Source organism: Equus asinus, chromosome 5 (assembly GCF_041296235.1).
Source record: "Equus asinus isolate D_3611 breed Donkey chromosome 5, EquAss-T2T_v2, whole genome shotgun sequence".
Lineage (NCBI taxonomy): Eukaryota > Metazoa > Chordata > Mammalia > Perissodactyla > Equidae > Equus > Equus asinus.
Window position 1 is genome coordinate 52036510 of NC_091794.1, and position 27906 is coordinate 52064415.

The following is a 27906-nucleotide window of genomic DNA, read 5'->3' on the forward strand; positions in this document are numbered from 1 at the left end:
GGTGACGCCACCACGGCACAGGGCTCCCCCTTCCAAAGGCGTTTTCCTAGCCCCTCCTTGGTGCCCTGGCCTACCTCTGCCAAGACTGCCAGATTGGAGGTGGCCGCCAAGTAGGACTGGCCCCTGGACAGCCAGGAGCGGGAGGCCCAGGAGCCCAGGCCCGCACAGGGATGCCCGGGAGGCCAGCGTGCAAGGAAAGGACCCTTCTCTGACTCTGCTGCCCACCTGTCCGTCCTCAGGGCCATCTCCTTCATTCTGGGCGCCTGGCTCCGATGGTACCCTGAGGATTTTATCCAGCCCCCAGATGTTCCCAGCCTGGAACTGCTCTTGGCCTACATTGGTCTCAATATGCCCGGCTCGGAGCTGGAGCACCGCGCCCGCGTTCTTCTTTCCCAGCTGGAGCACCCTGAGCACACTGAGGCCAAGACTGAGGGTGAGGAGGACTCGGGTGTGTGACGTGGGCGTGTGCAGAGGGGATGGCGCTGCGCCCCCCGGAGCAGAGTGTCCAGAGGCTGGGGTTCGGCTGGGAGCAAGGGGCGGCGGGCTCAGATCACTCTTGCCAGGGACTCGAGTCTGGGAAGACTTTCGGGGGCGTGGTGCTTGGACTGAGACTGCTTGATTGGCGGCAGAGGGTCCCTTTCTTTGGAATGACTTGGGCGGGCAGTCATGTTGGTGGCGTTTTCTCTTCTTCCATCTCCAGCTGCAGCTCCAGCGAAAGGTGCGGAAGCCCCTGAAGATCCGGCACCATCTCTCCCTCTCGTGCCCAGCCCAGCTCAGAGCCGCACAGGCATCTTCCGAGCCACAGCCGGCTCAAGACCTTCAGCAAGCACTTGCAGCATCCCAGCCACTACCCTCAGCTCCTGAGCTGCAGCCCCAGAGAATCCTCGCCTTCCCCTAGCCATGGCGTGGGTTTTAAAGTTTTGTTTTCGGCTTTTCTTTACTTAACCTTTCCCTGTATTTTATCTCGTCAGTTCAATAAAGTTTAGTTCTTGGGTTCTTTTCAATTGTTCGCTGAAGTGGCGTGAAGCAGACTCACAATGTCACACCAACGTCATCCGCATCTAGTACCCGCCCATTTTTGTCCAAGAGAAACCCTGTCCCTGGGAAGCAGTCAGTCTCCCTTCCTCCCACCGCAAGTCCCCGGTAGCCACTGAGTTTCCTTCTGTCGGACTCCGTGCGTTTCCCTCCTCCGGAGTTTGCATGGAAGTGCCAGCCTTCCAGAGGTGGCCTCCTGTGCCTGGCTGGGTCTGGTCTGAGGTGAGCGACTCCGGATGTTTGAAATTGAGATAGCGGTTTTCATTAAGAAGAAAAATCCCCCGGAGATCAAAGATTCTGTCTCAAAGAGGATGCCCCGCTATTCCCTCTTTTCACTTCCTGGGGATGGGGACCCATTGGAGGTGTGACACCAGAGCTGGAAACAGCGAGGGAAATGTCGGGGCCAGGGAGACCCCTTTCAAATCTTTCGCTTTCCTGGATGGGCCACGGTAACGTTTTCAAAATGGGCAAATTTTAAAAATATTCTCATCGCATATGAAACACTGGCGTTTACAAGAAGCGTATCGTGGAGTAAAATATATTCCCCAAAGTTTTAACGTTTGAGATAGATAACTAATGTTACTTTGGTAAAAGAATGACTTAAAGATGAGTCATAAGAAACGATGCCCTCGTTCTACCAAGAAACAACTGCCCAGAACAAGGGGTGGTCAGCTTTGCAGAGCTCTTCATTGAGCTCCGGTGCGGGGGCGTGTGTGTGTGTGTGTGTGTGTGTGTGTGAGTGTGTGTGTGTGTGTGTGTGTGTGTGTGTGTGAGGGCGGTGTGGGTGTGTGGGTGTGTGAGGGTGTGGTGCGGGAAGGAGCCTGGGGCTGTTCCTTCCTGGTACCTGATGCCCCAGAGTGGGCTGTGAGTAGTCACACCTATCCCCTTGCGCGTTCTCAGGGACCACTGACCACATCCAAATCTCAGTAGTGACACGGCATCGCTTTGCCGTCCTCTGTGGAATCGCTCAAGTCAGTCCACACTCAAGAGGAGGGGATTACAGCAGGCGGTCTAGACCAGGAAGTCCTGATCCCAGGTGGCCAGTGACGGGAGAAGGAGAAGACCCCAGCACTTCAATGCCTTGCCCAGAATCCCAGATGAGGAAGAAGGCGGCGCCAGGGAGGAAGCCAGCTCTGTGTCCTCAAGGCTGGGGCTCTGGCTGCACACAGGCATTCCCAGGGGCCTCTGGAGAAGGCTGTGTTGGTGGAAGTGCCTACAGATCTGGAGATGGCATGGGGGTGAGGGGGAGTATTCGGCAGTGTACACGGGCATTTGGTCAGTTCTTGTTTGAGGAGGAGCCCAGGTCCGGGGCACCCTTGATTGTAGCCCTGCCCACATCACACCCACGGTGGAGGCAGTGGCGGCCACTTTTCTGCTGAGCTCAGGCCTATGCAGTCCTGAATTGAATCTCTCACTGGAACATTGGGAAACTGAGGCCCCTAGAGGGGTATGGAATGGCCCTCGACAGGGTGAGTCCCGTGGGTAAGTGTGTGTTCTGACCTTCTAGGGCAAGACTGGGACCCCACGCGGAGGCTTGGCTTCTGAAACTAGGAACCATGAGATCTTGAGAAGCTCTTGCCAATCCCTCCCTTTTGTGGGAGCTGTTTTCTTCTTGGCCTCCACAACCTGAACACACAACACGCGGACGCACACAAACACACACACACACGCACACACGCGCATGCACACACACACACACACACACACACACATTGACCTTGGATGCAAGGATGGACTCTAGGGTGGGATCCGAAGAGAAGCAGACACAGGGCAAGTGGCAAGAGGAAGAAACACGAGGTGGGAGGCATTGCCTGCAGGTGACACATGCCTCCAGTTTGAGAGGTATTGTCCTCTAAGGTAGGACACACGCCAGAGGACATGTCTAGCAAGTCCACGCTCCAGTCCTCCCCAGTGTGCAGACAGGAGGCCGACAGGCCCTGAGAGACACAACGGCTTATGCAGGATCCAGAAGAGGTAAGGAAGAGGACTTGTTTCTGCGTCAGTCTCAAAGCTGGGACCTCGGCCGCACCCAGACCCTCTAGGGAGCCTGTGAGACGGGTGTGTTGGTGTTCCTGGGTACGCGTACGACGTCGCATGGAGAAGGGGGGTGAGCAAGGCCATGGCCAGAGGACTGTTTGCATGGGTGGTATCTGAGGGGGGCACTCAGGTAAGGGCACTGCAGGAAATGAGGTCACTTCCTTGACAACAGACCCCAACAGACTTGGAACCCCCGCAACTAGGCAGCCACGTGCGCAAAGCCAGCTCACTTGGCTGGAGACTCTTGATAGAGAACCATGTTCTCCTGCTTTCTCCCGCCTGACCAGGGCTCTGGTTCCCAGAAAGCCCGGAGGGAGAACCTTTTGAGACGTTGTGGACGCTGGCTCAGCTCCCACGCCCCCCACCGCTGGACCTTTGGCAGGAGGTCCTCTCAGGTAACATGAGGAAGCCTAGAGCAGCCCAATCGAGGCCAGACCAGCTCCCCGAGCCCTCCCAGGGCAGCCCTCATCCCGTCTCCTCGTGAGTGTGGGGGCCAGAGGGACATGTGGGCAGGATCTGCCCTTGGCCGCAGAAGGTTGGTGGGCTGGCAGTAACCTGCTTTTCCCGTCACGTTCCCAAGCCAGGACAGGGCTGGCGGGACTGAAAGGGGACCCCTAAGCTGCCTCCTCATTCCAGGCCCTCAGGCTGCCGTGTGTTTCCCTCCTCGCTGGAGGTCTGTGTGGACCGTGGGGCGGGGTATGTGTGTCCAGAGTGGAGAGAGTCACAGAGGTGTGAGAGCCAGCCAAGACAGCCAGTCGGGTCTCTGAGGCTTGCCGCCTGGCTGCCGGGCACTGTCTTTCCAGAGCGTCACTCAGGAGATGGGCCAGCAGCTGAGCAACGACGCCCTCGACTCCACCACCCTGCAGGAAGGGAAGGTGCCCCACGCTGCCAAGCGAGGCCAGGGCCGGCTCAGGGTGAGTGCGGGTGCTGGGGAGACCCAAGCCCCAGGGCCCCAAGACAGCACTGAGGACCCCAGGTCTTCGAAGGCCCTGAGACAGCCCCGGGGCTCCTGCCTGGAGCCCTGCTCCCCAAGGAATCTGAATCCCCATCTCTTCCCCCGACCTTCCCCTGCGGGCCCAGCCCCCGTCTTGGCCAGAGGAGACGGCCCTGTCCACAGAGGTGCAGCAGAGCAGAGACATTTCTAGCCCATCAGCTCACGGGCGTTCAAGAGTCCTTTTGCGTTCTGTAGAGATTTTCCTGTTTGAACTCCCATCCTCACGTGTCCATGTGGCCTGGCAATCCTTCCCCACCTTCTCCCAGTCGGACGCAGCATCCTGATGGATAGGCATGCTTTTTGCCCAAAAGGACATGGGGCTCACAGTGTTCTTTCTGGTCCTCTGCCTTTGCCGTCCAGAGGAACACGTCCACGTGGCCTCTCGAGGTCAGGGCATCGGGCCTCAGCAGGCCGCCCAACTTTCCAGAAGGGAGACCCATTAGCCCAGTGACTCAGCCCTTCACTGAACCCGCACCTTCTGTTGCCATTTCCACAGCACCGCCCTGATCACCCTGCCTGTCCTCCCGTCCTCATCCCTCCCAGCCCACGAAAAGCCTCTGTGTTCTCCTGTCTAGAATGGGCAGTTGGTCAGCCACCCCAGGGTTGATGCTCTTCATCCAGGGAAGGGCTGTCACTCCTCTGCCAGCACCAAAGACCTAGGAGACCAAGAGGTTTAATCCTTCTGCACCTCACATCCTACTTGGAATCCCGAGAATTCTTCCCTGCCCTGGGCAATGATGCCCACTTCTGGCCACAAGTCACCGCGGGCTTGGGCATTCGGTCCGACCTCCAGTCCCCGGCACTCCTGGGGCCCGCGGTGCGGCCTCTGATGGCAAGCGGCCCCTCTGTCTGACCCCAGGCTGAAAATCCATCCCGAGCGAAGAGCAAAGCGTCCCGCCTGGTGTGGACCGTCCAGGCTGGAACGCGGCAGAAGCGAGTGGAGCACCTGGTGCCCGCCTTCCTGGAGGGCGACACCGCCTACGTCCACAGCTTCCTGTGCACTTATAGAGGTTTTGCCACCACACGACAGGTGCTGGAGCTGCTGTTTCAAAGGTGAGTGCCGTGCCCCTCCGCAGCACTGTGGGCATTCAGCCACCTACTAGCTGTGAGGCTGGGGATGTCACGGCACCTCCCCGAGCCTCGGTTTGCTCCTTGCAAGGCGGGCTGAAGAGAGGATCAGCCTCCAGGGGAGATTGTAGGGACTCAAGCAGGTGCTGCCTGCAAAGGCTTCTCGAGAAGCCTAACCCTCTGGGAGGGTCGACTGGAGCGGAGGGGCTGTGGTTGTGCTCATTGAGGATATTCCTCTTGCCTATGGCGAAGCCTCCGCCTCGTCCCTCAGCGTGCCCGTGGCCTTCACTGAGCTGTTGTCTTCCCTTTGGAAAAGGAGATGGGAGAGCTCTTCTAGGTCTCTGACCTGGGTGAAGCCAGAGCAGCGATCCCTGGGCTGAGCCGAGGCCCCCGACCCACTCAAGCAGGAGGGAGGGGCCGGTTGGAGCTCCTTCCTTCATCACGCACACACAGAGGGCCCCACTAGGTGCAGAAAGTTTTCTAGGCACTGACCAGAATCCCGTGCACAGAGCAGGCGACAGCCATGCCCTCCAGGGCTCCATTCTCCTTGGGAGTCAGACAGCGCCGCTAGGCTTCTCACGCAGGCCTGATCCACAGTCCAGTGCATGCGACGTCCTCCTGTGTCTTCTAGATACGGTTGTGTCCTTGCCTATGGCGATGAGGACGGCGGACCCCTAGACCAACTCAAAAAGTGAGTGGGCTTTGGAATCCCTAGGAGGGCGCCCAGCGTCCACACTTGGAGGGCAGTTGCCTGCAGCGTCCCGCTCACTCATCTGCTAGAACCTCCCCAGCGGGTGCTCAGCTCCTGCTCAGGGGGCTCAGGGAGTGCTCCGGGGCCACATAAGCCCCTCCCTGGTCGAGATACGGGGCAGGGGAGCATGACCCTCATGGGACACCTGGCGAATCAGGCAGCACGTAGGCCCAGGAGGGAAAGTTGGAGGCAAGAGGAGGGCCCTGGGAAGCATGGGCGGGAGACAATGTCCGTTGTTCCCTCACTGGTCAGATGTTCTGGGAGCACCTCCTGTGTGCCAGGGAGGGCAATGCAAAGAGGAGACTGCACCGCTCGCTGCCCTCACGCAGCTGACGTTCCAGTGGGCAGTGGGCAGAGAGATGCTCCAAGCAGTGTGTCAGGCTTCCCTGAGGCCTAGGAGAGGTGACGCCACCACGGCACAGGGCTCCCCCTTCCAAAGGCGTTTTCCTAGCCCCTCCTTGGTGCCCTGGCCTACCTCTGCCAAGACTGCCAGATTGGAGGTGGCCGCCAAGTAGGACTGGCCCCTGGACAGCCAGGAGCGGGAGGCCCAGGAGCCCAGGCCCGCACAGGGATGCCCGGGAGGCCAGCGTGCAAGGAAAGGACCCTTCTCTGACTCTGCTGCCCACCTGTCCGTCCTCAGGGCCATCTCCTTCATTCTGGGCGCCTGGCTCCGATGGTACCCTGAGGATTTTATCCAGCCCCCAGATGTTCCCAGCCTGGAACTGCTCTTGGCCTACATTGGTCTCAATATGCCCGGCTCGGAGCTGGAGCACCGCGCCCGCGTTCTTCTTTCCCAGCTGGAGCACCCTGAGCACACTGAGGCCAAGACTGAGGGTGAGGAGGACTCGGGTGTGTGACGTGGGCGTGTGCAGAGGGGATGGCGCTGCGCCCCCCGGAGCAGAGTGTCCAGAGGCTGGGGTTCGGCTGGGAGCAAGGGGCGGCGGGCTCAGATCACTCTTGCCAGGGACTCGAGTCTGGGAAGACTTTCGGGGGCGTGGTGCTTGGACTGAGACTGCTTGATTGGCGGCAGAGGGTCCCTTTCTTTGGAATGACTTGGGCGGGCAGTCATGTTGGTGGCGTTTTCTCTTCTTCCATCTCCAGCTGCAGCTCCACCGAAAGATGCGGAAGCCCCTGAAGATCCGGCACCATCTCTCCCTCTCGTGCCCAGCCCAGCTCAGAGCCGCACAGGCATCTTCCGAGCCACAGCCGGCTCAAGACCTTCAGCAAGCACTTGCAGCATCCCAGCCACTACCCTCAGCTCCTGAGCTGCAGCTCCAGAGAATCCTCGCCTTCCCCTAGCCATGGCGTGGGTTTTAAAGTTTTGTTTTCGGCTTTTCTTTACTTAACCTTTCCCTGTATTTTATCTCGTCAGTTCAATAAAGTTTAGTTCTTGGGTTCTTTTCAATTGTTCGCTGAAGTGGCGTGAAGCAGACTCACAATGTCACACCAACGTCATCCGCATCTAGTACCCGCCCATTTTTGTCCAAGAGAAACCCTGTCCCTGGGAAGCAGTCAGTCTCCCTTCCTCCCACCGCAAGTCCCCGGTAGCCACTGAGTTTCCTTCTGTCGGACTCCGTGCGTTTCCCTCCTCCGGAGTTTGCATGGAAGTGCCAGCCTTCCAGAGGTGGCCTCCTGTGCCTGGCTGGGTCTGGTCTGAGGTGAGCGACTCCGGATGTTTGAAATTGAGATAGCGGTTTTCATTAAGAAGAAAAATCCCCCGGAGATCAAAGATTCTGTCTCAAAGAGGATGCCCCGCTATTCCCTCTTTTCACTTCCTGGGGATGGGGACCCATTGGAGGTGTGACACCAGAGCTGGAAACAGCGAGGGAAATGTCGGGGCCAGGGAGACCCCTTTCAAATCTTTCGCTTTCCTGGATGGGCCACGGTAACGTTTTCAAAATGGGCAAATTTTAAAAATATTCTCATCGCATATGAAACACTGGCGTTTACAAGAAGCGTATCGTGGAGTAAAATATATTCCCCAAAGTTTTAACGTTTGAGATAGATAACTAATGTTACTTTGGTAAAAGAATGACTTAAAGATGAGTCATAAGAAACGATGCCCTCGTTCTACCAAGAAACAACTGCCCAGAACAAGGGGTGGCCAGCTTTGCAGAGCTCTTCATTGAGCTCCGGTGCGGGGGCGCGGGTGTGTGTCTGTGTGTGTGTGTGAGTGTGTGTGTGTGTGTGTGTGTGTGTGTGTGAGGGCGGTGTGGGTGTGTGGGTGTGTGAGGGTGTGGTGCGGGAAGGAGCCTGGGGCTGTTCCTTCCTGGTACCTGATGCCCCAGAGTGGGCTGTGAGTAGTCACACCTATCCCCTTGCGCGTTCTCAGGGACCACTGACCACATCCAAATCTCAGTAGTGACACGGCATCGCTTTGCCGTCCTCTGTGGAATCGCTCAAGTCAGTCCACACTCAAGAGGAGGGGATTACAGCAGGCGGTCTAGACCAGGAAGTCCTGATCCCAGGTGGCCAGTGACGGGAGAAGGAGAAGACCCCAGCACTTCAATGCCTTGCCCAGAATCCCAGATGAGGAAGAAGGCGGCGCCAGGGAGGAAGCCAGCTCTGCGTCCTCAAGGCTGGGGCTCTGGCTGCACACAGGCATTCCCAGGGGCCTCTGGAGAAGGCTGTGTTGGTGGAAGTGCCTACAGATCTGGAGATGGCATGGGGGTGAGGGGGAGTATTCGGCAGTGTACACGGGCATTTGGTCAGTTCTTGTTTGAGGAGGAGCCCAGGTCCGGGGCACCCTTGATTGTAGCCCTGCCCACATCACACCCACGGTGGAGGCAGTGGCGGCCACTTTTCTGCTGAGCTCAGGCCTATGCAGTCCTGAATTGAATCTCTCACTGGAACATTGGGAAACTGAGGCCCCTAGAGGGGTATGGAATGGCCCTCGACAGGGTGAGTCCCGTGGGTAAGTGTGTGTTCTGACCTTCTAGGGCAAGACTGGGACCCCACGCGGAGGCTTGGCTTCTGAAACTAGGAACCATGAGATCTTGAGAAGCTCTTGCCAATCCCTCCCTTTTGTGGGAGCTGTTTTCTTCTTGGCCTCCACAACCTGAACACACAACACGCGGACGCACACAAACACACACACACACACGCACACACGCGCATGCACACACACACACACACACACACACATTGACCTTGGATGCAAGGATGGACTCTAGGGTGGGATCCGAAGAGAAGCAGACACAGGGCAAGTGGCAAGAGGAAGAAACACGAGGTGGGAGGCATTGCCTGCAGGTGACACATGCCTCCAGTTTGAGAGGTATTGTCCTCTAAGGTAGGACACACGCCAGAGGACATGTCTAGCAAGTCCACGCTCCAGTCCTCCCCAGTGTGCAGACAGGAGGCCGACAGGCCCTGAGAGACACAACGGCTTATGCAGGATCCAGAAGAGGTAAGGAAGAGGACTTGTTTCTGCGTCAGTCTCAAAGCTGGGACCTCGGCCGCACCCAGACCCTCTAGGGAGCCTGTGAGACGGGTGTGTTGGTGTTCCTGGGTACGCGTACGACGTCGCATGGAGAAGGGGGGTGAGCAAGGCCATGGCCAGAGGACTGTTTGCATGGGTGGTATCTGAGGGGGGCACTCAGGTAAGGGCACTGCAGGAAATGAGGTCACTTCCTTGACAACAGACCCCAACAGACTTGGAACCCCCGCAACTAGGCAGCCACGTGCGCAAAGCCAGCTCACTTGGCTGGAGACTCTTGATAGAGAACCATGTTCTCCTGCTTTCTCCCGCCTGACCAGGGCTCTGGTTCCCAGAAAGCCCGGAGGGAGAACCTTTTGAGACGTTGTGGACGCTGGCTCAGCTCCCACGCCCCCCACCGCTGGACCTTTGGCAGGAGGTCCTCTCAGGTAACATGAGGAAGCCTAGAGCAGCCCAATCGAGGCCAGACCAGCTCCCCGAGCCCTCCCAGGGCAGCCCTCATCCCGTCTCCTCGTGAGTGTGGGGGCCAGAGGGACATGTGGGCAGGATCTGCCCTTGGCCGCAGAAGGTTGGTGGGCTGGCAGTAACCTGCTTTTCCCGTCACGTTCCCAAGCCAGGACAGGGCTGGCGGGACTGAAAGGGGACCCCTAAGCTGCCTCCTCATTCCAGGCCCTCAGGCTGCCGTGTGTTTCCCTCCTCGCTGGAGGTCTGTGTGGACCGTGGGGCGGGGTATGTGTGTCCAGAGTGGAGAGAGTCACAGAGGTGTGAGAGCCAGCCAAGACAGCCAGTCGGGTCTCTGAGGCTTGCCGCCTGGCTGCCGGGCACTGTCTTTCCAGAGCGTCACTCAGGAGATGGGCCAGCAGCTGAGCAACGACGCCCTCGACTCCACCACCCTGCAGGAAGGGAAGGTGCCCCACGCTGCCAAGCGAGGCCAGGGCCGGCTCAGGGTGAGTGCGGGTGCTGGGGAGACCCAAGCCCCAGGGCCCCAAGACAGCACTGAGGACCCCAGGTCTTCGAAGGCCCTGAGACAGCCCCGGGGCTCCTGCCTGGAGCCCTGCTCCCCAAGGAATCTGAATCCCCATCTCTTCCCCCGACCTTCCCCTGCGGGCCCAGCCCCCGTCTTGGCCAGAGGAGACGGCCCTGTCCACAGAGGTGCAGCAGAGCAGAGACATTTCTAGCCCATCAGCTCACGGGCGTTCAAGAGTCCTTTTGCGTTCTGTAGAGATTTTCCTGTTTGAACTCCCATCCTCACGTGTCCATGTGGCCTGGCAATCCTTCCCCACCTTCTCCCAGTCGGACGCAGCATCCTGATGGATAGGCATGCTTTTTGCCCAAAAGGACATGGGGCTCACAGTGTTCTTTCTGGTCCTCTGCCTTTGCCGTCCAGAGGAACACGTCCACGTGGCCTCTCGAGGTCAGGGCATCGGGCCTCAGCAGGCCGCCCAACTTTCCAGAAGGGAGACCCATTAGCCCAGTGACTCAGCCCTTCACTGAACCCGCACCTTCTGTTGCCATTTCCACAGCACCGCCCTGATCACCCTGCCTGTCCTCCCGTCCTCATCCCTCCCAGCCCACGAAAAGCCTCTGTGTTCTCCTGTCTAGAATGGGCAGTTGGTCAGCCACCCCAGGGTTGATGCTCTTCATCCAGGGAAGGGCTGTCACTCCTCTGCCAGCACCAAAGACCTAGGAGACCAAGAGGTTTAATCCTTCTGCACCTCACATCCTACTTGGAATCCCGAGAATTCTTCCCTGCCCTGGGCAATGATGCCCACTTCTGGCCACAAGTCACCGCGGGCTTGGGCATTCGGTCCGACCTCCAGTCCCCGGCACTCCTGGGGCCCGCGGTGCGGCCTCTGATGGCAAGCGGCCCCTCTGTCTGACCCCAGGCTGAAAATCCATCCCGAGCGAAGAGCAAAGCGTCCCGCCTGGTGTGGACCGTCCAGGCTGGAACGCGGCAGAAGCGAGTGGAGCACCTGGTGCCCGCCTTCCTGGAGGGCGACACCGCCTACGTCCACAGCTTCCTGTGCACTTATAGAGGTTTTGCCACCACACGACAGGTGCTGGAGCTGCTGTTTCAAAGGTGAGTGCCGTGCCCCTCCGCAGCACTGTGGGCATTCAGCCACCTACTAGCTGTGAGGCTGGGGATGTCACGGCACCTCCCCGAGCCTCGGTTTGCTCCTTGCAAGGCGGGCTGAAGAGAGGATCAGCCTCCAGGGGAGATTGTAGGGACTCAAGCAGGTGCTGCCTGCAAAGGCTTCTCGAGAAGCCTAACCCTCTGGGAGGGTCGACTGGAGCGGAGGGGCTGTGGTTGTGCTCATTGAGGATATTCCTCTTGCCTATGGCGAAGCCTCCGCCTCGTCCCTCAGCGTGCCCGTGGCCTTCACTGAGCTGTTGTCTTCCCTTTGGAAAAGGAGATGGGAGAGCTCTTCTAGGTCTCTGACCTGGGTGAAGCCAGAGCAGCGATCCCTGGGCTGAGCCGAGGCCCCCGACCCACTCAAGCAGGAGGGAGGGGCCGGTTGGAGCTCCTTCCTTCATCACGCACACACAGAGGGCCCCACTAGGTGCAGAAAGTTTTCTAGGCACTGACCAGAATCCCGTGCACAGAGCAGGTGACAGCCATGCCCTCCAGGGCTCCATTCTCCTTGGGAGTCAGACAGCGCCGCTAGGCTTCTCACGCAGGCCTGATCCACAGTCCAGTGCATGCGACGTCCTCCTGTGTCTTCTAGATACGGTTGTGTCCTTGCCTATGGCGATGAGGACGGCGGACCCCTAGACCAACTCAAAAAGTGAGTGGGCTTTGGAATCCCTAGGAGGGCGCCCAGCGTCCACACTTGGAGGGCAGTTGCCTGCAGCGTCCCGCTCACTCATCTGCTAGAACCTCCCCAGCGGGTGCTCAGCTCCTGCTCAGGGGGCTCAGGGAGTGCTCCGGGGCCACATAAGCCCCTCCCTGGTCGAGATACGGGGCAGGGGAGCATGACCCTCATGGGACACCTGGCGAATCAGGCAGCACGTAGGCCCAGGAGGGAAAGTTGGAGGCAAGAGGAGGGCCCTGGGAAGCATGGGCGGGAGACAATGTCCGTTGTTCCCTCACTGGTCAGATGTTCTGGGAGCACCTCCTGTGTGCCAGGGAGGGCAATGCAAAGAGGAGACTGCACCGCTCGCTGCCCTCACGCAGCTGACGTTCCAGTGGGCAGTGGGCAGAGAGATGCTCCAAGCAGTGTGTCAGGCTTCCCTGAGGCCTAGGAGAGGTGACGCCACCACGGCACAGGGCTCCCCCTTCCAAAGGCGTTTTCCTAGCCCCTCCTTGGTGCCCTGGCCTACCTCTGCCAAGACTGCCAGATTGGAGGTGGCCGCCAAGTAGGACTGGCCCCTGGACAGCCAGGAGCGGGAGGCCCAGGAGCCCAGGCCCGCACAGGGATGCCCGGGAGGCCAGCGTGCAAGGAAAGGACCCTTCTCTGACTCTGCTGCCCACCTGTCCGTCCTCAGGGCCATCTCCTTCATTCTGGGCGCCTGGCTCCGATGGTACCCTGAGGATTTTATCCAGCCCCCAGATGTTCCCAGCCTGGAACTGCTCTTGGCCTACATTGGTCTCAATATGCCCGGCTCGGAGCTGGAGCACCGCGCCCGCGTTCTTCTTTCCCAGCTGGAGCACCCTGAGCACACTGAGGCCAAGACTGAGGGTGAGGAGGACTCGGGTGTGTGACGTGGGCGTGTGCAGAGGGGATGGCGCTGCGCCCCCCGGAGCAGAGTGTCCAGAGGCTGGGGTTCGGCTGGGAGCAAGGGGCGGCGGGCTCAGATCACTCTTGCCAGGGACTCGAGTCTGGGAAGACTTTCGGGGGCGTGGTGCTTGGACTGAGACTGCTTGATTGGCGGCAGAGGGTCCCTTTCTTTGGAATGACTTGGGCGGGCAGTCATGTTGGTGGCGTTTTCTCTTCTTCCATCTCCAGCTGCAGCTCCACCGAAAGATGCGGAAGCCCCTGAAGATCCGGCACCATCTCTCCCTCTCGTGCCCAGCCCAGCTCAGAGCCGCACAGGCATCTTCCGAGCCACAGCCGGCTCAAGACCTTCAGCAAGCACTTGCAGCATCCCAGCCACTACCCTCAGCTCCTGAGCTGCAGCTCCAGAGAATCCTCGCCTTCCCCTAGCCATGGCGTGGGTTTTAAAGTTTTGTTTTCGGCTTTTCTTTACTTAACCTTTCCCTGTATTTTATCTCGTCAGTTCAATAAAGTTTAGTTCTTGGGTTCTTTTCAATTGTTCGCTGAAGTGGCGTGAAGCAGACTCACAATGTCACACCAACGTCATCCGCATCTAGTACCCGCCCATTTTTGTCCAAGAGAAACCCTGTCCCTGGGAAGCAGTCAGTCTCCCTTCCTCCCACCGCAAGTCCCCGGTAGCCACTGAGTTTCCTTCTGTCGGACTCCGTGCGTTTCCCTCCTCCGGAGTTTGCATGGAAGTGCCAGCCTTCCAGAGGTGGCCTCCTGTGCCTGGCTGGGTCTGGTCTGAGGTGAGCGACTCCGGATGTTTGAAATTGAGATAGCGGTTTTCATTAAGAAGAAAAATCCCCCGGAGATCAAAGATTCTGTCTCAAAGAGGATGCCCCGCTATTCCCTCTTTTCACTTCCTGGGGATGGGGACCCATTGGAGGTGTGACACCAGAGCTGGAAACAGCGAGGGAAATGTCGGGGCCAGGGAGACCCCTTTCAAATCTTTCGCTTTCCTGGATGGGCCACGGTAACGTTTTCAAAATGGGCAAATTTTAAAAATATTCTCATCGCATATGAAACACTGGCGTTTACAAGAAGCGTATCGTGGAGTAAAATATATTCCCCAAAGTTTTAACGTTTGAGATAGATAACTAATGTTACTTTGGTAAAAGAATGACTTAAAGATGAGTCATAAGAAACGATGCCCTCGTTCTACCAAGAAACAACTGCCCAGAACAAGGGGTGGCCAGCTTTGCAGAGCTCTTCATTGAGCTCCGGTGCGGGGGCGCGGGTGTGTGTCTGTGTGTGTGTGTGAGTGTGTGTGTGTGTGTGTGTGTGTGTGTGTGTGAGGGCGGTGTGGGTGTGTGGGTGTGTGAGGGTGTGGTGCGGGAAGGAGCCTGGGGCTGTTCCTTCCTGGTACCTGATGCCCCAGAGTGGGCTGTGAGTAGTCACACCTATCCCCTTGCGCGTTCTCAGGGACCACTGACCACATCCAAATCTCAGTAGTGACACGGCATCGCTTTGCCGTCCTCTGTGGAATCGCTCAAGTCAGTCCACACTCAAGAGGAGGGGATTACAGCAGGCGGTCTAGACCAGGAAGTCCTGATCCCAGGTGGCCAGTGACGGGAGAAGGAGAAGACCCCAGCACTTCAATGCCTTGCCCAGAATCCCAGATGAGGAAGAAGGCGGCGCCAGGGAGGAAGCCAGCTCTGTGTCCTCAAGGCTGGGGCTCTGGCTGCACACAGGCATTCCCAGGGGCCTCTGGAGAAGGCTGTGTTGGTGGAAGTGCCTACAGATCTGGAGATGGCATGGGGGTGAGGGGGAGTATTCGGCAGTGTACACGGGCATTTGGTCAGTTCTTGTTTGAGGAGGAGCCCAGGTCCGGGGCACCCTTGATTGTAGCCCTGCCCACATCACACCCACGGTGGAGGCAGTGGCGGCCACTTTTCTGCTGAGCTCAGGCCTATGCAGTCCTGAATTGAATCTCTCACTGGAACATTGGGAAACTGAGGCCCCTAGAGGGGTATGGAATGGCCCTCGACAGGGTGAGTCCCGTGGGTAAGTGTGTGTTCTGACCTTCTAGGGCAAGACTGGGACCCCACGCGGAGGCTTGGCTTCTGAAACTAGGAACCATGAGATCTTGAGAAGCTCTTGCCAATCCCTCCCTTTTGTGGGAGCTGTTTTCTTCTTGGCCTCCACAACCTGAGCACACAACACGCGGACGCACACAAACACACACACACACGCACACACGCGCATGCACACACACACAAACACACACACACACACATTGACCTTGGATGCAAGGATGGACTCTAGGGTGGGATCCGAAGAGAAGCAGACACAGGGCAAGTGGCAAGAGGAAGAAACACGAGGTGGGAGGCATTGCCTGCAGGTGACACATGCCTCCAGTTTGAGAGGTATTGTCCTCTAAGGTAGGACACACGCCAGAGGACATGTCTAGCAAGTCCACGCTCCAGTCCTCCCCAGTGTGCAGACAGGAGGCCGACAGGCCCTGAGAGACACAACGGCTTATGCAGGATCCAGAAGAGGTAAGGAAGAGGACTTGTTTCTGCGTCAGTCTCAAAGCTGGGACCTCGGCCGCACCCAGACCCTCTAGGGAGCCTGTGAGACGGGTGTGTTGGTGTTCCTGGGTACGCGTACGACGTCGCATGGAGAAGGGGGGTGAGCAAGGCCATGGCCAGAGGACTGTTTGCATGGGTGGTATCTGAGGGGGGCACTCAGGTAAGGGCACTGCAGGAAATGAGGTCACTTCCTTGACAACAGACCCCAACAGACTTGGAACCCCCGCAACTAGGCAGCCACGTGCGCAAAGCCAGCTCACTTGGCTGGAGACTCTTGATAGAGAACCATGTTCTCCTGCTTTCTCCCGCCTGACCAGGGCTCTGGTTCCCAGAAAGCCCGGAGGGAGAACCTTTTGAGACGTTGTGGACGCTGGCTCAGCTCCCACGCCCCCCACCGCTGGACCTTTGGCAGGAGGTCCTCTCAGGTAACATGAGGAAGCCTAGAGCAGCCCAATCGAGGCCAGACCAGCTCCCCGAGCCCTCCCAGGGCAGCCCTCATCCCGTCTCCTCGTGAGTGTGGGGGCCAGAGGGACATGTGGGCAGGATCTGCCCTTGGCCGCAGAAGGTTGGTGGGCTGGCAGTAACCTGCTTTTCCCGTCACGTTCCCAAGCCAGGACAGGGCTGGCGGGACTGAAAGGGGACCCCTAAGCTGCCTCCTCATTCCAGGCCCTCAGGCTGCCGTGTGTTTCCCTCCTCGCTGGAGGTCTGTGTGGACCGTGGGGCGGGGTATGTGTGTCCAGAGTGGAGAGAGTCACAGAGGTGTGAGAGCCAGCCAAGACAGCCAGTCGGGTCTCTGAGGCTTGCCGCCTGGCTGCCGGGCACTGTCTTTCCAGAGCGTCACTCAGGAGATGGGCCAGCAGCTGAGCAACGACGCCCTCGACTCCACCACCCTGCAGGAAGGGAAGGTGCCCCACGCTGCCAAGCGAGGCCAGGGCCGGCTCAGGGTGAGTGCGGGTGCTGGGGAGACCCAAGCCCCAGGGCCCCAAGACAGCACTGAGGACCCCAGGTCTTCGAAGGCCCTGAGACAGCCCCGGGGCTCCTGCCTGGAGCCCTGCTCCCCAAGGAATCTGAATCCCCATCTCTTCCCCCGACCTTCCCCTGCGGGCCCAGCCCCCGTCTTGGCCAGAGGAGACGGCCCTGTCCACAGAGGTGCAGCAGAGCAGAGACATTTCTAGCCCATCAGCTCACGGGCGTTCAAGAGTCCTTTTGCGTTCTGTAGAGATTTTCCTGTTTGAACTCCCATCCTCACGTGTCCATGTGGCCTGGCAATCCTTCCCCACCTTCTCCCAGTCGGACGCAGCATCCTGATGGATAGGCATGCTTTTTGCCCAAAAGGACATGGGGCTCACAGTGTTCTTTCTGGTCCTCTGCCTTTGCCGTCCAGAGGAACACGTCCACGTGGCCTCTCGAGGTCAGGGCATCGGGCCTCAGCAGGCCGCCCAACTTTCCAGAAGGGAGACCCATTAGCCCAGTGACTCAGCCCTTCACTGAACCCGCACCTTCTGTTGCCATTTCCACAGCACCGCCCTGATCACCCTGCCTGTCCTCCCGTCCTCATCCCTCCCAGCCCACGAAAAGCCTCTGTGTTCTCCTGTCTAGAATGGGCAGTTGGTCAGCCACCCCAGGGTTGATGCTCTTCATCCAGGGAAGGGCTGTCACTCCTCTGCCAGCACCAAAGACCTAGGAGACCAAGAGGTTTAATCCTTCTGCACCTCACATCCTACTTGGAATCCCGAGAATTCTTCCCTGCCCTGGGCAATGATGCCCACTTCTGGCCACAAGTCACCGCGGGCTTGGGCATTCGGTCCGACCTCCAGTCCCCGGCACTCCTGGGGCCCGCGGTGCGGCCTCTGATGGCAAGCGGCCCCTCTGTCTGACCCCAGGCTGAAAATCCATCCCGAGCGAAGAGCAAAGCGTCCCGCCTGGTGTGGACCGTCCAGGCTGGAACGCGGCAGAAGCGAGTGGAGCACCTGGTGCCCGCCTTCCTGGAGGGCGACACCGCCTACGTCCACAGCTTCCTGTGCACTTATAGAGGTTTTGCCACCACACGACAGGTGCTGGAGCTGCTGTTTCAAAGGTGAGTGCCGTGCCCCTCCGCAGCACTGTGGGCATTCAGCCACCTACTAGCTGTGAGGCTGGGGATGTCACGGCACCTCCCCGAGCCTCGGTTTGCTCCTTGCAAGGCGGGCTGAAGAGAGGATCAGCCTCCAGGGGAGATTGTAGGGACTCAAGCAGGTGCTGCCTGCAAAGGCTTCTCGAGAAGCCTAACCCTCTGGGAGGGTCGACTGGAGCGGAGGGGCTGTGGTTGTGCTCATTGAGGATATTCCTCTTGCCTATGGCGAAGCCTCCGCCTCGTCCCTCAGCGTGCCCGTGGCCTTCACTGAGCTGTTGTCTTCCCTTTGGAAAAGGAGATGGGAGAGCTCTTCTAGGTCTCTGACCTGGGTGAAGCCAGAGCAGCGATCCCTGGGCTGAGCCGAGGCCCCCGACCCACTCAAGCAGGAGGGAGGGGCCGGTTGGAGCTCCTTCCTTCATCACGCACACACAGAGGGCCCCACTAGGTGCAGAAAGTTTTCTAGGCACTGACCAGAATCCCGTGCACAGAGCAGGCGACAGCCATGCCCTCCAGGGCTCCATTCTCCTTGGGAGTCAGACAGCGCCGCTAGGCTTCTCACGCAGGCCTGATCCACAGTCCAGTGCATGCGACGTCCTCCTGTGTCTTCTAGATACGGTTGTGTCCTTGCCTATGGCGATGAGGACGGCGGACCCCTAGACCAACTCAAAAAGTGAGTGGGCTTTGGAATCCCTAGGAGGGCGCCCAGCGTCCACACTTGGAGGGCAGTTGCCTGCAGCGTCCCGCTCACTCATCTGCTAGAACCTCCCCAGCGGGTGCTCAGCTCCTGCTCAGGGGGCTCAGGGAGTGCTCCGGGGCCACATAAGCCCCTCGCTGGTCGAGATACGGGGCAGGGGAGCATGACCCTCATGGGACACCTGGTGAATCAGGCAGCACGTAGGCCCAGGAGGGAAAGTTGGAGGCAAGAGGAGGGCCCTGGGAAGCATGGGCGGGAGACAATGTCCGTTGTTCCCTCACTGGTCAGATGTTCTGGGAGCACCTCCTGTGTGCCAGGGAGGGCAATGCAAAGAGGAGACTGCACCGCTCGCTGCCCTCACGCAGCTGACGTTCCAGTGGGCAGTGGGCAGAGAGATGCTCCAAGCAGTGTGTCAGGCTTCCCTGAGGCCTAGGAGAGGTGACGCCACCACGGCACAGGGCTCCCCCTTCCAAAGGCGTTTTCCTAGCCCCTCCTTGGTGCCCTGGCCTACCTCTGCCAAGACTGCCAGATTGGAGGTGGCCGCCAAGTAGGACTGGCCCCTGGACAGCCAGGAGCGGGAGGCCCAGGAGCCCAGGCCCGCACAGGGATGCCCGGGAGGCCAGCGTGCAAGGAAAGGACCCTTCTCTGACTCTGCTGCCCACCTGTCCGTCCTCAGGGCCATCTCCTTCATTCTGGGCGCCTGGCTCCGATGGTACCCTGAGGATTTTATCCAGCCCCCAGATGTTCCCAGCCTGGAACTGCTCTTGGCCTACATTGGTCTCAATATGCCCGGCTCGGAGCTGGAGCACCGCGCCCGCGTTCTTCTTTCCCAGCTGGAGCACCCTGAGCACACTGAGGCCAAGACTGAGGGTGAGGAGGACTCGGGTGTGTGACGTGGGCGTGTGCAGAGGGGATGGCGCTGCGCCCCCCGGAGCAGAGTGTCCAGAGGCTGGGGTTCGGCTGGGAGCAAGGGGCGGCGGGCTCAGATCACTCTTGCCAGGGACTCGAGTCTGGGAAGACTTTCGGGGGCGTGGTGCTTGGACTGAGACTGCTTGATTGGCGGCAGAGGGTCCCTTTCTTTGGAATGACTTGGGCGGGCAGTCATGTTGGTGGCGTTTTCTCTTCTTCCATCTCCAGCTGCAGCTCCACCGAAAGATGCGGAAGCCCCTGAAGATCCGGCACCATCTCTCCCTCTCGTGCCCAGCCCAGCTCAGAGCCGCACAGGCATCTTCCGAGCCACAGCCGGCTCAAGACCTTCAGCAAGCACTTGCAGCATCCCAGCCACTACCCTCAGCTCCTGAGCTGCAGCCCCAGAGAATCCTCGCCTTCCCCTAGCCATGGCGTGGGTTTTAAAGTTTTGTTTTCGGCTTTTCTTTACTTAACCTTTCCCTGTATTTTATCTCGTCAGTTCAATAAAGTTTAGTTCTTGGGTTCTTTTCAATTGTTCGCTGAAGTGGCGTGAAGCAGACTCACAATGTCACACCAACGTCATCCGCATCTAGTACCTGCCCATTTTTGTCCAAGAGAAACCCTGTCCCTGGGAAGCAGTCAGTCTCCCTTCCTCCCACCGCAAGTCCCCGGTAGCCACTGAGTTTCCTTCTGTCGGACTCCGTGCGTTTCCCTCCTCCGGAGTTTGCATGGAAGTGCCAGCCTTCCAGAGGTGGCCTCCTGTGCCTGGCTGGGTCTGGTCTGAGGTGAGCGACTCCGGATGTTTGAAATTGAGATAGCGGTTTTCATTAAGAAGAAAAATCCCCCGGAGATCAAAGATTCTGTCTCAAAGAGGATGCCCCGCTATTCCCTCTTTTCACTTCCTGGGGATGGGGACCCATTGGAGGTGTGACACCAGAGCTGGAAACAGCGAGGGAAATGTCGGGGCCAGGGAGACCCCTTTCAAATCTTTCGCTTTCCTGGATGGGCCACGGTAACGTTTTCAAAATGGGCAAATTTTAAAAATATTCTCATCGCATATGAAACACTGGCGTTTACAAGAAGCGTATCGTGGAGTAAAATATATTCCCCAAAGTTTTAACGTTTGAGATAGATAACTAATGTTACTTTGGTAAAAGAATGACTTAAAGATGAGTCATAAGAAACGATGCCCTCGTTCTACCAAGAAACAACTGCCCAGAACAAGGGGTGGTCAGCTTTGCAGAGCTCTTCATTGAGCTCCGGTGCGGGGGCGTGTGTGTGTGTGTGTGTGTGTGTGTGTGAGTGTGTGTGTGTGTGTGTGTGTGTGTGTGTGTGTGTGAGGGCGGTGTGGGTGTGTGGGTGTTTGAGGGTGTGGTGCGGGAAGGAGCCTGGGGCTGTTCCTTCCTGGTACCTGATGCCCCAGAGTGGGCTGTGAGTAGTCACACCTATCCCCTTGCGCGTTCTCAGGGACCACTGACCACATCCAAATCTCAGTAGTGACACGGCATCGCTTTGCCGTCCTCTGTGGAATCGCTCAAGTCAGTCCACACTCAAGAGGAGGGGATTACAGCAGGCGGTCTAGACCAGGAAGTCCTGATCCCAGGTGGCCAGTGACGGGAGAAGGAGAAGACCCCAGCACTTCAATGCCTTGCCCAGAATCCCAGATGAGGAAGAAGGCGGCGCCAGGGAGGAAGCCAGCTCTGTGTCCTCAAGGCTGGGGCTCTGGCTGCACACAGGCATTCCCAGGGGCCTCTGGAGAAGGCTGTGTTGGTGGAAGTGCCTACAGATCTGGAGATGGCATGGGGGTGAGGGGGAGTATTCGGCAGTGTACACGGGCATTTGGTCAGTTCTTGTTTGAGGAGGAGCCCAGGTCCGGGGCACCCTTGATTGTAGCCCTGCCCACATCACACCCACGGTGGAGGCAGTGGCGGCCACTTTTCTGCTGAGCTCAGGCCTATGCAGTCCTGAATTGAATCTCTCACTGGAACATTGGGAAACTGAGGCCCCTAGAGGGGTATGGAATGGCCCTCGACAGGGTGAGTCCCGTGGGTAAGTGTGTGTTCTGACCTTCTAGGGCAAGACTGGGACCCCACGCGGAGGCTTGGCTTCTGAAACTAGGAACCATGAGATCTTGAGAAGCTCTTGCCAATCCCTCCCTTTTGTGGGAGCTGTTTTCTTCTTGGCCTCCACAACCTGAACACACAACACGCGGACGCACACAAACACACACACACACGCACACACGCGCATGCACACACACACACACACACACACATTGACCTTGGATGCAAGGATGGACTCTAGGGTGGGATCCGAAGAGAAGCAGACACAGGGCAAGTGGCAAGAGGAAGAAACACGAGGTGGGAGGCATTGCCTGCAGGTGACACATGCCTCCAGTTTGAGAGGTATTGTCCTCTAAGGTAGGACACACGCCAGAGGACATGTCTAGCAAGTCCACGCTCCAGTCCTCCCCAGTGTGCAGACAGGAGGCCGACAGGCCCTGAGAGACACAACGGCTTATGCAGGATCCAGAAGAGGTAAGGAAGAGGACTTGTTTCTGCGTCAGTCTCAAAGCTGGGACCTCGGCTGCACCCAGACCCTCTAGGGAGCCTGTGAGACGGGTGTGTTGGTGTTCCTGGGTACGCGTACGACGTCGCATGGAGAAGGGGGGTGAGCAAGGCCATGGCCAGAGGACTGTTTGCATGGGTGGTATCTGAGGGGGGCACTCAGGTAAGGGCACTGCAGGAAATGAGGTCACTTCCTTGACAACAGACCCCAACAGACTTGGAACCCCCGCAACTAGGCAGCCACGTGCGCAAAGCCAGCTCACTTGGCTGGAGACTCTTGATAGAGAACCATGTTCTCCTGCTTTCTCCCGCCTGACCAGGGCTCTGGTTCCCAGAAAGCCCGGAGGGAGAACCTTTTGAGACGTTGTGGACGCTGGCTCAGCTCCCACGCCCCCCACCGCTGGACCTTTGGCAGGAGGTCCTCTCAGGTAACATGAGGAAGCCTAGAGCAGCCCAATCGAGGCCAGACCAGCTCCCCGAGCCCTCCCAGGGCAGCCCTCATCCCGTCTCCTCGTGAGTGTGGGGGCCAGAGGGACATGTGGGCAGGATCTGCCCTTGGCCGCAGAAGGTTGGTGGGCTGGCAGTAACCTGCTTTTCCCGTCACGTTCCCAAGCCAGGACAGGGCTGGCGGGACTGAAAGGGGACCCCTAAGCTGCCTCCTCATTCCAGGCCCTCAGGCTGCCGTGTGTTTCCCTCCTCGCTGGAGGTCTGTGTGGACCGTGGGGCGGGGTATGTGTGTCCAGAGTGGAGAGAGTCACAGAGGTGTGAGAGCCAGCCAAGACAGCCAGTCGGGTCTCTGAGGCTTGCCGCCTGGCTGCCGGGCACTGTCTTTCCAGAGCGTCACTCAGGAGATGGGCCAGCAGCTGAGCAACGACGCCCTCGACTCCACCACCCTGCAGGAAGGGAAGGTGCCCCACGCTGCCAAGCGAGGCCAGGGCCGGCTCAGGGTGAGTGCGGGTGCTGGGGAGACCCAAGCCCCAGGGCCCCAAGACAGCACTGAGGACCCCAGGTCTTCGAAGGCCCTGAGACAGCCCCGGGGCTCCTGCCTGGAGCCCTGCTCCCCAAGGAATCTGAATCCCCATCTCTTCCCCCGACCTTCCCCTGCGGGCCCAGCCCCCGTCTTGGCCAGAGGAGACGGCCCTGTCCACAGAGGTGCAGCAGAGCAGAGACATTTCTAGCCCATCAGCTCACGGGCGTTCAAGAGTCCTTTTGCGTTCTGTAGAGATTTTCCTGTTTGAACTCCCATCCTCACGTGTCCATGTGGCCTGGCAATCCTTCCCCACCTTCTCCCAGTCGGACGCAGCATCCTGATGGATAGGCATGCTTTTTGCCCAAAAGGACATGGGGCTCACAGTGTTCTTTCTGGTCCTCTGCCTTTGCCGTCCAGAGGAACACGTCCACGTGGCCTCTCGAGGTCAGGGCATCGGGCCTCAGCAGGCCGCCCAACTTTCCAGAAGGGAGACCCATTAGCCCAGTGACTCAGCCCTTCACTGAACCCGCACCTTCTGTTGCCATTTCCACAGCACCGCCCTGATCACCCTGCCTGTCCTCCCGTCCTCATCCCTCCCAGCCCACGAAAAGCCTCTGTGTTCTCCTGTCTAGAATGGGCAGTTGGTCAGCCACCCCAGGGTTGATGCTCTTCATCCAGGGAAGGGCTGTCACTCCTCTGCCAGCACCAAAGACCTAGGAGACCAAGAGGTTTAATCCTTCTGCACCTCACATCCTACTTGGAATCCCGAGAATTCTTCCCTGCCCTGGGCAATGATGCCCACTTCTGGCCACAAGTCACCGCGGGCTTGGGCATTCGGTCCGACCTCCAGTCCCCGGCACTCCTGGGGCCCGCGGTGCGGCCTCTGATGGCAAGCGGCCCCTCTGTCTGACCCCAGGCTGAAAATCCATCCCGAGCGAAGAGCAAAGCGTCCCGCCTGGTGTGGACCGTCCAGGCTGGAACGCGGCAGAAGCGAGTGGAGCACCTGGTGCCCGCCTTCCTGGAGGGCGACACCGCCTACGTCCACAGCTTCCTGTGCACTTATAGAGGTTTTGCCACCACACGACAGGTGCTGGAGCTGCTGTTTCAAAGGTGAGTGCCGTGCCCCTCCGCAGCACTGTGGGCATTCAGCCACCTACTAGCTGTGAGGCTGGGGATGTCACGGCACCTCCCCGAGCCTCGGTTTGCTCCTTGCAAGGCGGGCTGAAGAGAGGATCAGCCTCCAGGGGAGATTGTAGGGACTCAAGCAGGTGCTGCCTGCAAAGGCTTCTCGAGAAGCCTAACCCTCTGGGAGGGTCGACTGGAGCGGAGGGGCTGTGGTTGTGCTCATTGAGGATATTCCTCTTGCCTATGGCGAAGCCTCCGCCTCGTCCCTCAGCGTGCCCGTGGCCTTCACTGAGCTGTTGTCTTCCCTTTGGAAAAGGAGATGGGAGAGCTCTTCTAGGTCTCTGACCTGGGTGAAGCCAGAGCAGCGATCCCTGGGCTGAGCCGAGGCCCCCGACCCACTCAAGCAGGAGGGAGGGGCCGGTTGGAGCTCCTTCCTTCATCACGCACACACAGAGGGCCCCACTAGGTGCAGAAAGTTTTCTAGGCACTGACCAGAATCCCGTGCACAGAGCAGGCGACAGCCATGCCCTCCAGGGCTCCATTCTCCTTGGGAGTCAGACAGCGCCGCTAGGCTTCTCACGCAGGCCTGATCCACAGTCCAGTGCATGCGACGTCCTCCTGTGTCTTCTAGATACGGTTGTGTCCTTGCCTATGGCGATGAGGACGGCGGACCCTTAGACCAACTCAAAAAGTGAGTGGGCTTTGGAATCCCTAGGAGGGCGCCCAGCGTCCACACTTGGAGGGCAGTTGCCTGCAGCGTCCCGCTCACTCATCTGCTAGAACCTCCCCAGCGGGTGCTCAGCTCCTGCTCAGGGGGCTCAGGGAGTGCTCCGGGGCCACATAAGCCCCTCGCTGGTCGAGATACGGGGCAGGGGAGCATGACCCTCATGGGACACCTGGTGAATCAGGCAGCACGTAGGCCCAGGAGGGAAAGTTGGAGGCAAGAGGAGGGCCCTGGGAAGCATGGGCGGGAGACAATGTCCGTTGTTCCCTCACTGGTCAGATGTTCTGGGAGCACCTCCTGTGTGCCAGGGAGGGCAATGCAAAGAGGAGACTGCACCGCTCGCTGCCCTCACGCAGCTGACGTTCCAGTGGGCAGTGGGCAGAGAGATGCTCCAAGCAGTGTGTCAGGCTTCCCTGAGGCCTAGGAGAGGTGACGCCACCACGGCACAGGGCTCCCCCTTCCAAAGGCGTTTTCCTAGCCCCTCCTTGGTGCCCTGGCCTACCTCTGCCAAGACTGCCAGATTGGAGGTGGCCGCCAAGTAGGACTGGCCCCTGGACAGCCAGGAGCGGGAGGCCCAGGAGCCCAGGCCCGCACAGGGATGCCCGGGAGGCCAGCGTGCAAGGAAAGGACCCTTCTCTGACTCTGCTGCCCACCTGTCCGTCCTCAGGGCCATCTCCTTCATTCTGGGCGCCTGGCTCCGATGGTACCCTGAGGATTTTATCCAGCCCCCAGATGTTCCCAGCCTGGAACTGCTCTTGGCCTACATTGGTCTCAATATGCCCGGCTCGGAGCTGGAGCACCGCGCCCGCGTTCTTCTTTCCCAGCTGGAGCACCCTGAGCACACTGAGGCCAAGACTGAGGGTGAGGAGGACTCGGGTGTGTGACGTGGGCGTGTGCAGAGGGGATGGCGCTGCGCCCCCCGGAGCAGAGTGTCCAGAGGCTGGGGTTCGGCTGGGAGCAAGGGGCGGCGGGCTCAGATCACTCTTGCCAGGGACTCGAGTCTGGGAAGACTTTCGGGGGCGTGGTGCTTGGACTGAGACTGCTTGATTGGCGGCAGAGGGTCCCTTTCTTTGGAATGACTTGGGCGGGCAGTCATGTTGGTGGCGTTTTCTCTTCTTCCATCTCCAGCTGCAGCTCCACCGAAAGATGCGGAAGCCCCTGAAGATCCGGCACCATCTCTCCCTCTCGTGCCCAGCCCAGCTCAGAGCCGCACAGGCATCTTCCGAGCCACAGCCGGCTCAAGACCTTCAGCAAGCACTTGCAGCATCCCAGCCACTACCCTCAGCTCCTGAGCTGCAGCCCCAGAGAATCCTCGCCTTCCCCTAGCCATGGCGTGGGTTTTAAAGTTTTGTTTTCGGCTTTTCTTTACTTAACCTTTCCCTGTATTTTATCTCGTCAGTTCAATAAAGTTTAGTTCTTGGGTTCTTTTCAATTGTTCGCTGAAGTGGCGTGAAGCAGACTCACAATGTCACACCAACGTCATCCGCATCTAGTACCCGCCCATTTTTGTCCAAGAGAAACCCTGTCCCTGGGAAGCAGTCAGTCTCCCTTCCTCCCACCGCAAGTCCCCGGTAGCCACTGAGTTTCCTTCTGTCGGACTCCGTGCGTTTCCCTCCTCCGGAGTTTGCATGGAAGTGCCAGCCTTCCAGAGGTGGCCTCCTGTGCCTGGCTGGGTCTGGTCTGAGGTGAGCGACTCCGGATGTTTGAAATTGAAATAGCGGTTTTCATTAAGAAGAAAAATCCCCCGGAGATCAAAGATTCTGTCTCAAAGAGGATGCCCCGCTATTCCCTCTTTTCACTTCCTGGGGATGGGGACCCATTGGAGGTGTGACACCAGAGCTGGAAACAGCGAGGGAAATGTCGGGGCCAGGGAGACCCCTTTCAAATCTTTCGCTTTCCTGGATGGGCCACGGTAACGTTTTCAAAATGGGCAAATTTTAAAAATATTCTCATCGCATATGAAACACTGGCGTTTACAAGAAGCGTATCGTGGAGTAAAATATATTCCCCAAAGTTTTAACGTTTGAGATAGATAACTAATGTTACTTTGGTAAAAGAATGACTTAAAGATGAGTCATAAGAAACGATGCCCTCGTTCTACCAAGAAACAACTGCCCAGAACAAGGGGTGGTCAGCTTTGCAGAGCTCTTCATTGAGCTCCGGTGCGGGGGCGTGTGTGTGTGTGTGTGTGTGTGTGTGTGAGTGTGTGTGTGTGTGTGTGTGTGTGTGTGTGAGGGCGGTGTGGGTGTGTGGGTGTGTGAGGGTGTGGTGCGGGAAGGAGCCTGGGGCTGTTCCTTCCTGGTACCTGATGCCCCAGAGTGGGCTGTGAGTAGTCACACCTATCCCCTTGCGCGTTCTCAGGGACCACTGACCACATCCAAATCTCAGTAGTGACACGGCATCGCTTTGCCGTCCTCTGTGGAATCGCTCAAGTCAGTCCACACTCAAGAGGAGGGGATTACAGCAGGCGGTCTAGACCAGGAAGTCCTGATCCCAGGTGGCCAGTGACGGGAGAAGGAGAAGACCCCAGCACTTCAATGCCTTGCCCAGAATCCCAGATGAGGAAGAAGGCGGCGCCAGGGAGGAAGCCAGCTCTGTGTCCTCAAGGCTGGGGCTCTGGCTGCACACAGGCATTCCCAGGGGCCTCTGGAGAAGGCTGTGTTGGTGGAAGTGCCTACAGATCTGGAGATGGCATGGGGGTGAGGGGGAGTATTCGGCAGTGTACACGGGCATTTGGTCAGTTCTTGTTTGAGGAGGAGCCCAGGTCCGGGGCACCCTTGATTGTAGCCCTGCCCACATCACACCCACGGTGGAGGCAGTGGCGGCCACTTTTCTGCTGAGCTCAGGCCTATGCAGTCCTGAATTGAATCTCTCACTGGAACATTGGGAAACTGAGGCCCCTAGAGGGGTATGGAATGGCCCTCGACAGGGTGAGTCCCGTGGGTAAGTGTGTGTTCTGACCTTCTAGGGCAAGACTGGGACCCCACGCGGAGGCTTGGCTTCTGAAACTAGGAACCATGAGATCTTGAGAAGCTCTTGCCAATCCCTCCCTTTTGTGGGAGCTGTTTTCTTCTTGGCCTCCACAACCTGAACACACAACACGCGGACGCACACAAACACACACACACACGCACACACGCGCATGCACACACACACACACACACACACACATTGACCTTGGATGCAAGGATGGA

At 58.7% G+C, this 27906-nt stretch overlaps 3 protein-coding genes across 3 annotated transcripts in view; all 3 read left to right on the forward strand.

Moving 5' to 3' along the window:
• Positions 1-27906, forward strand: part of WDR49 (WD repeat domain 49) — a 523215-nt gene that overhangs the window by 240730 nt on the left and 254579 nt on the right.
• Positions 16037-19856, forward strand: LOC139045428 (ral guanine nucleotide dissociation stimulator-like). Its single transcript, XM_070511448.1, has 4 exons — positions 16037-16554; positions 17494-17687; positions 19094-19287; positions 19555-19856. The coding sequence occupies exons 1-4, from the start codon at positions 16459-16461 to the stop codon at positions 19716-19718; spliced, it is 648 nt and encodes a 215-aa protein (XP_070367549.1). The 5' UTR covers positions 16037-16458; the 3' UTR covers positions 19719-19856.
• LOC139045429 (ral guanine nucleotide dissociation stimulator-like) lies at positions 22323-26142 on the forward strand. The gene is made up of 4 exons (XM_070511449.1): positions 22323-22840; positions 23780-23973; positions 25380-25573; positions 25841-26142. The coding sequence occupies exons 1-4, from the start codon at positions 22745-22747 to the stop codon at positions 26002-26004; spliced, it is 648 nt and encodes a 215-aa protein (XP_070367550.1). The 5' UTR covers positions 22323-22744; the 3' UTR covers positions 26005-26142.

Bases quoted from the DNA above. Each gene is read 5' to 3' on its own strand.
- LOC139045428 (XM_070511448.1), top strand. From the start codon at position 16,459: ATGGGCCAGCAGCTGAGCAACGACGCCCTCGACTCCACCACCCTGCAG. The intron at 16,555-17,493 runs GTGAGTGCGGGT...GTCTGACCCCAG, and splicing joins GAGGCCAGGGCCGGCTCAGG to GCTGAAAATCCATCCCGAGC. The intron at 19,288-19,554 runs GTGAGGAGGACT...TTCCATCTCCAG, and splicing joins CACTGAGGCCAAGACTGAGG to CTGCAGCTCCACCGAAAGAT.
- LOC139045429 (XM_070511449.1), top strand. From the start codon at position 22,745: ATGGGCCAGCAGCTGAGCAACGACGCCCTCGACTCCACCACCCTGCAG. The intron at 23,974-25,379 runs GTGAGTGCCGTG...GTCCGTCCTCAG, and splicing joins CTGGAGCTGCTGTTTCAAAG to GGCCATCTCCTTCATTCTGG. The intron at 25,574-25,840 runs GTGAGGAGGACT...TTCCATCTCCAG, and splicing joins CACTGAGGCCAAGACTGAGG to CTGCAGCTCCACCGAAAGAT.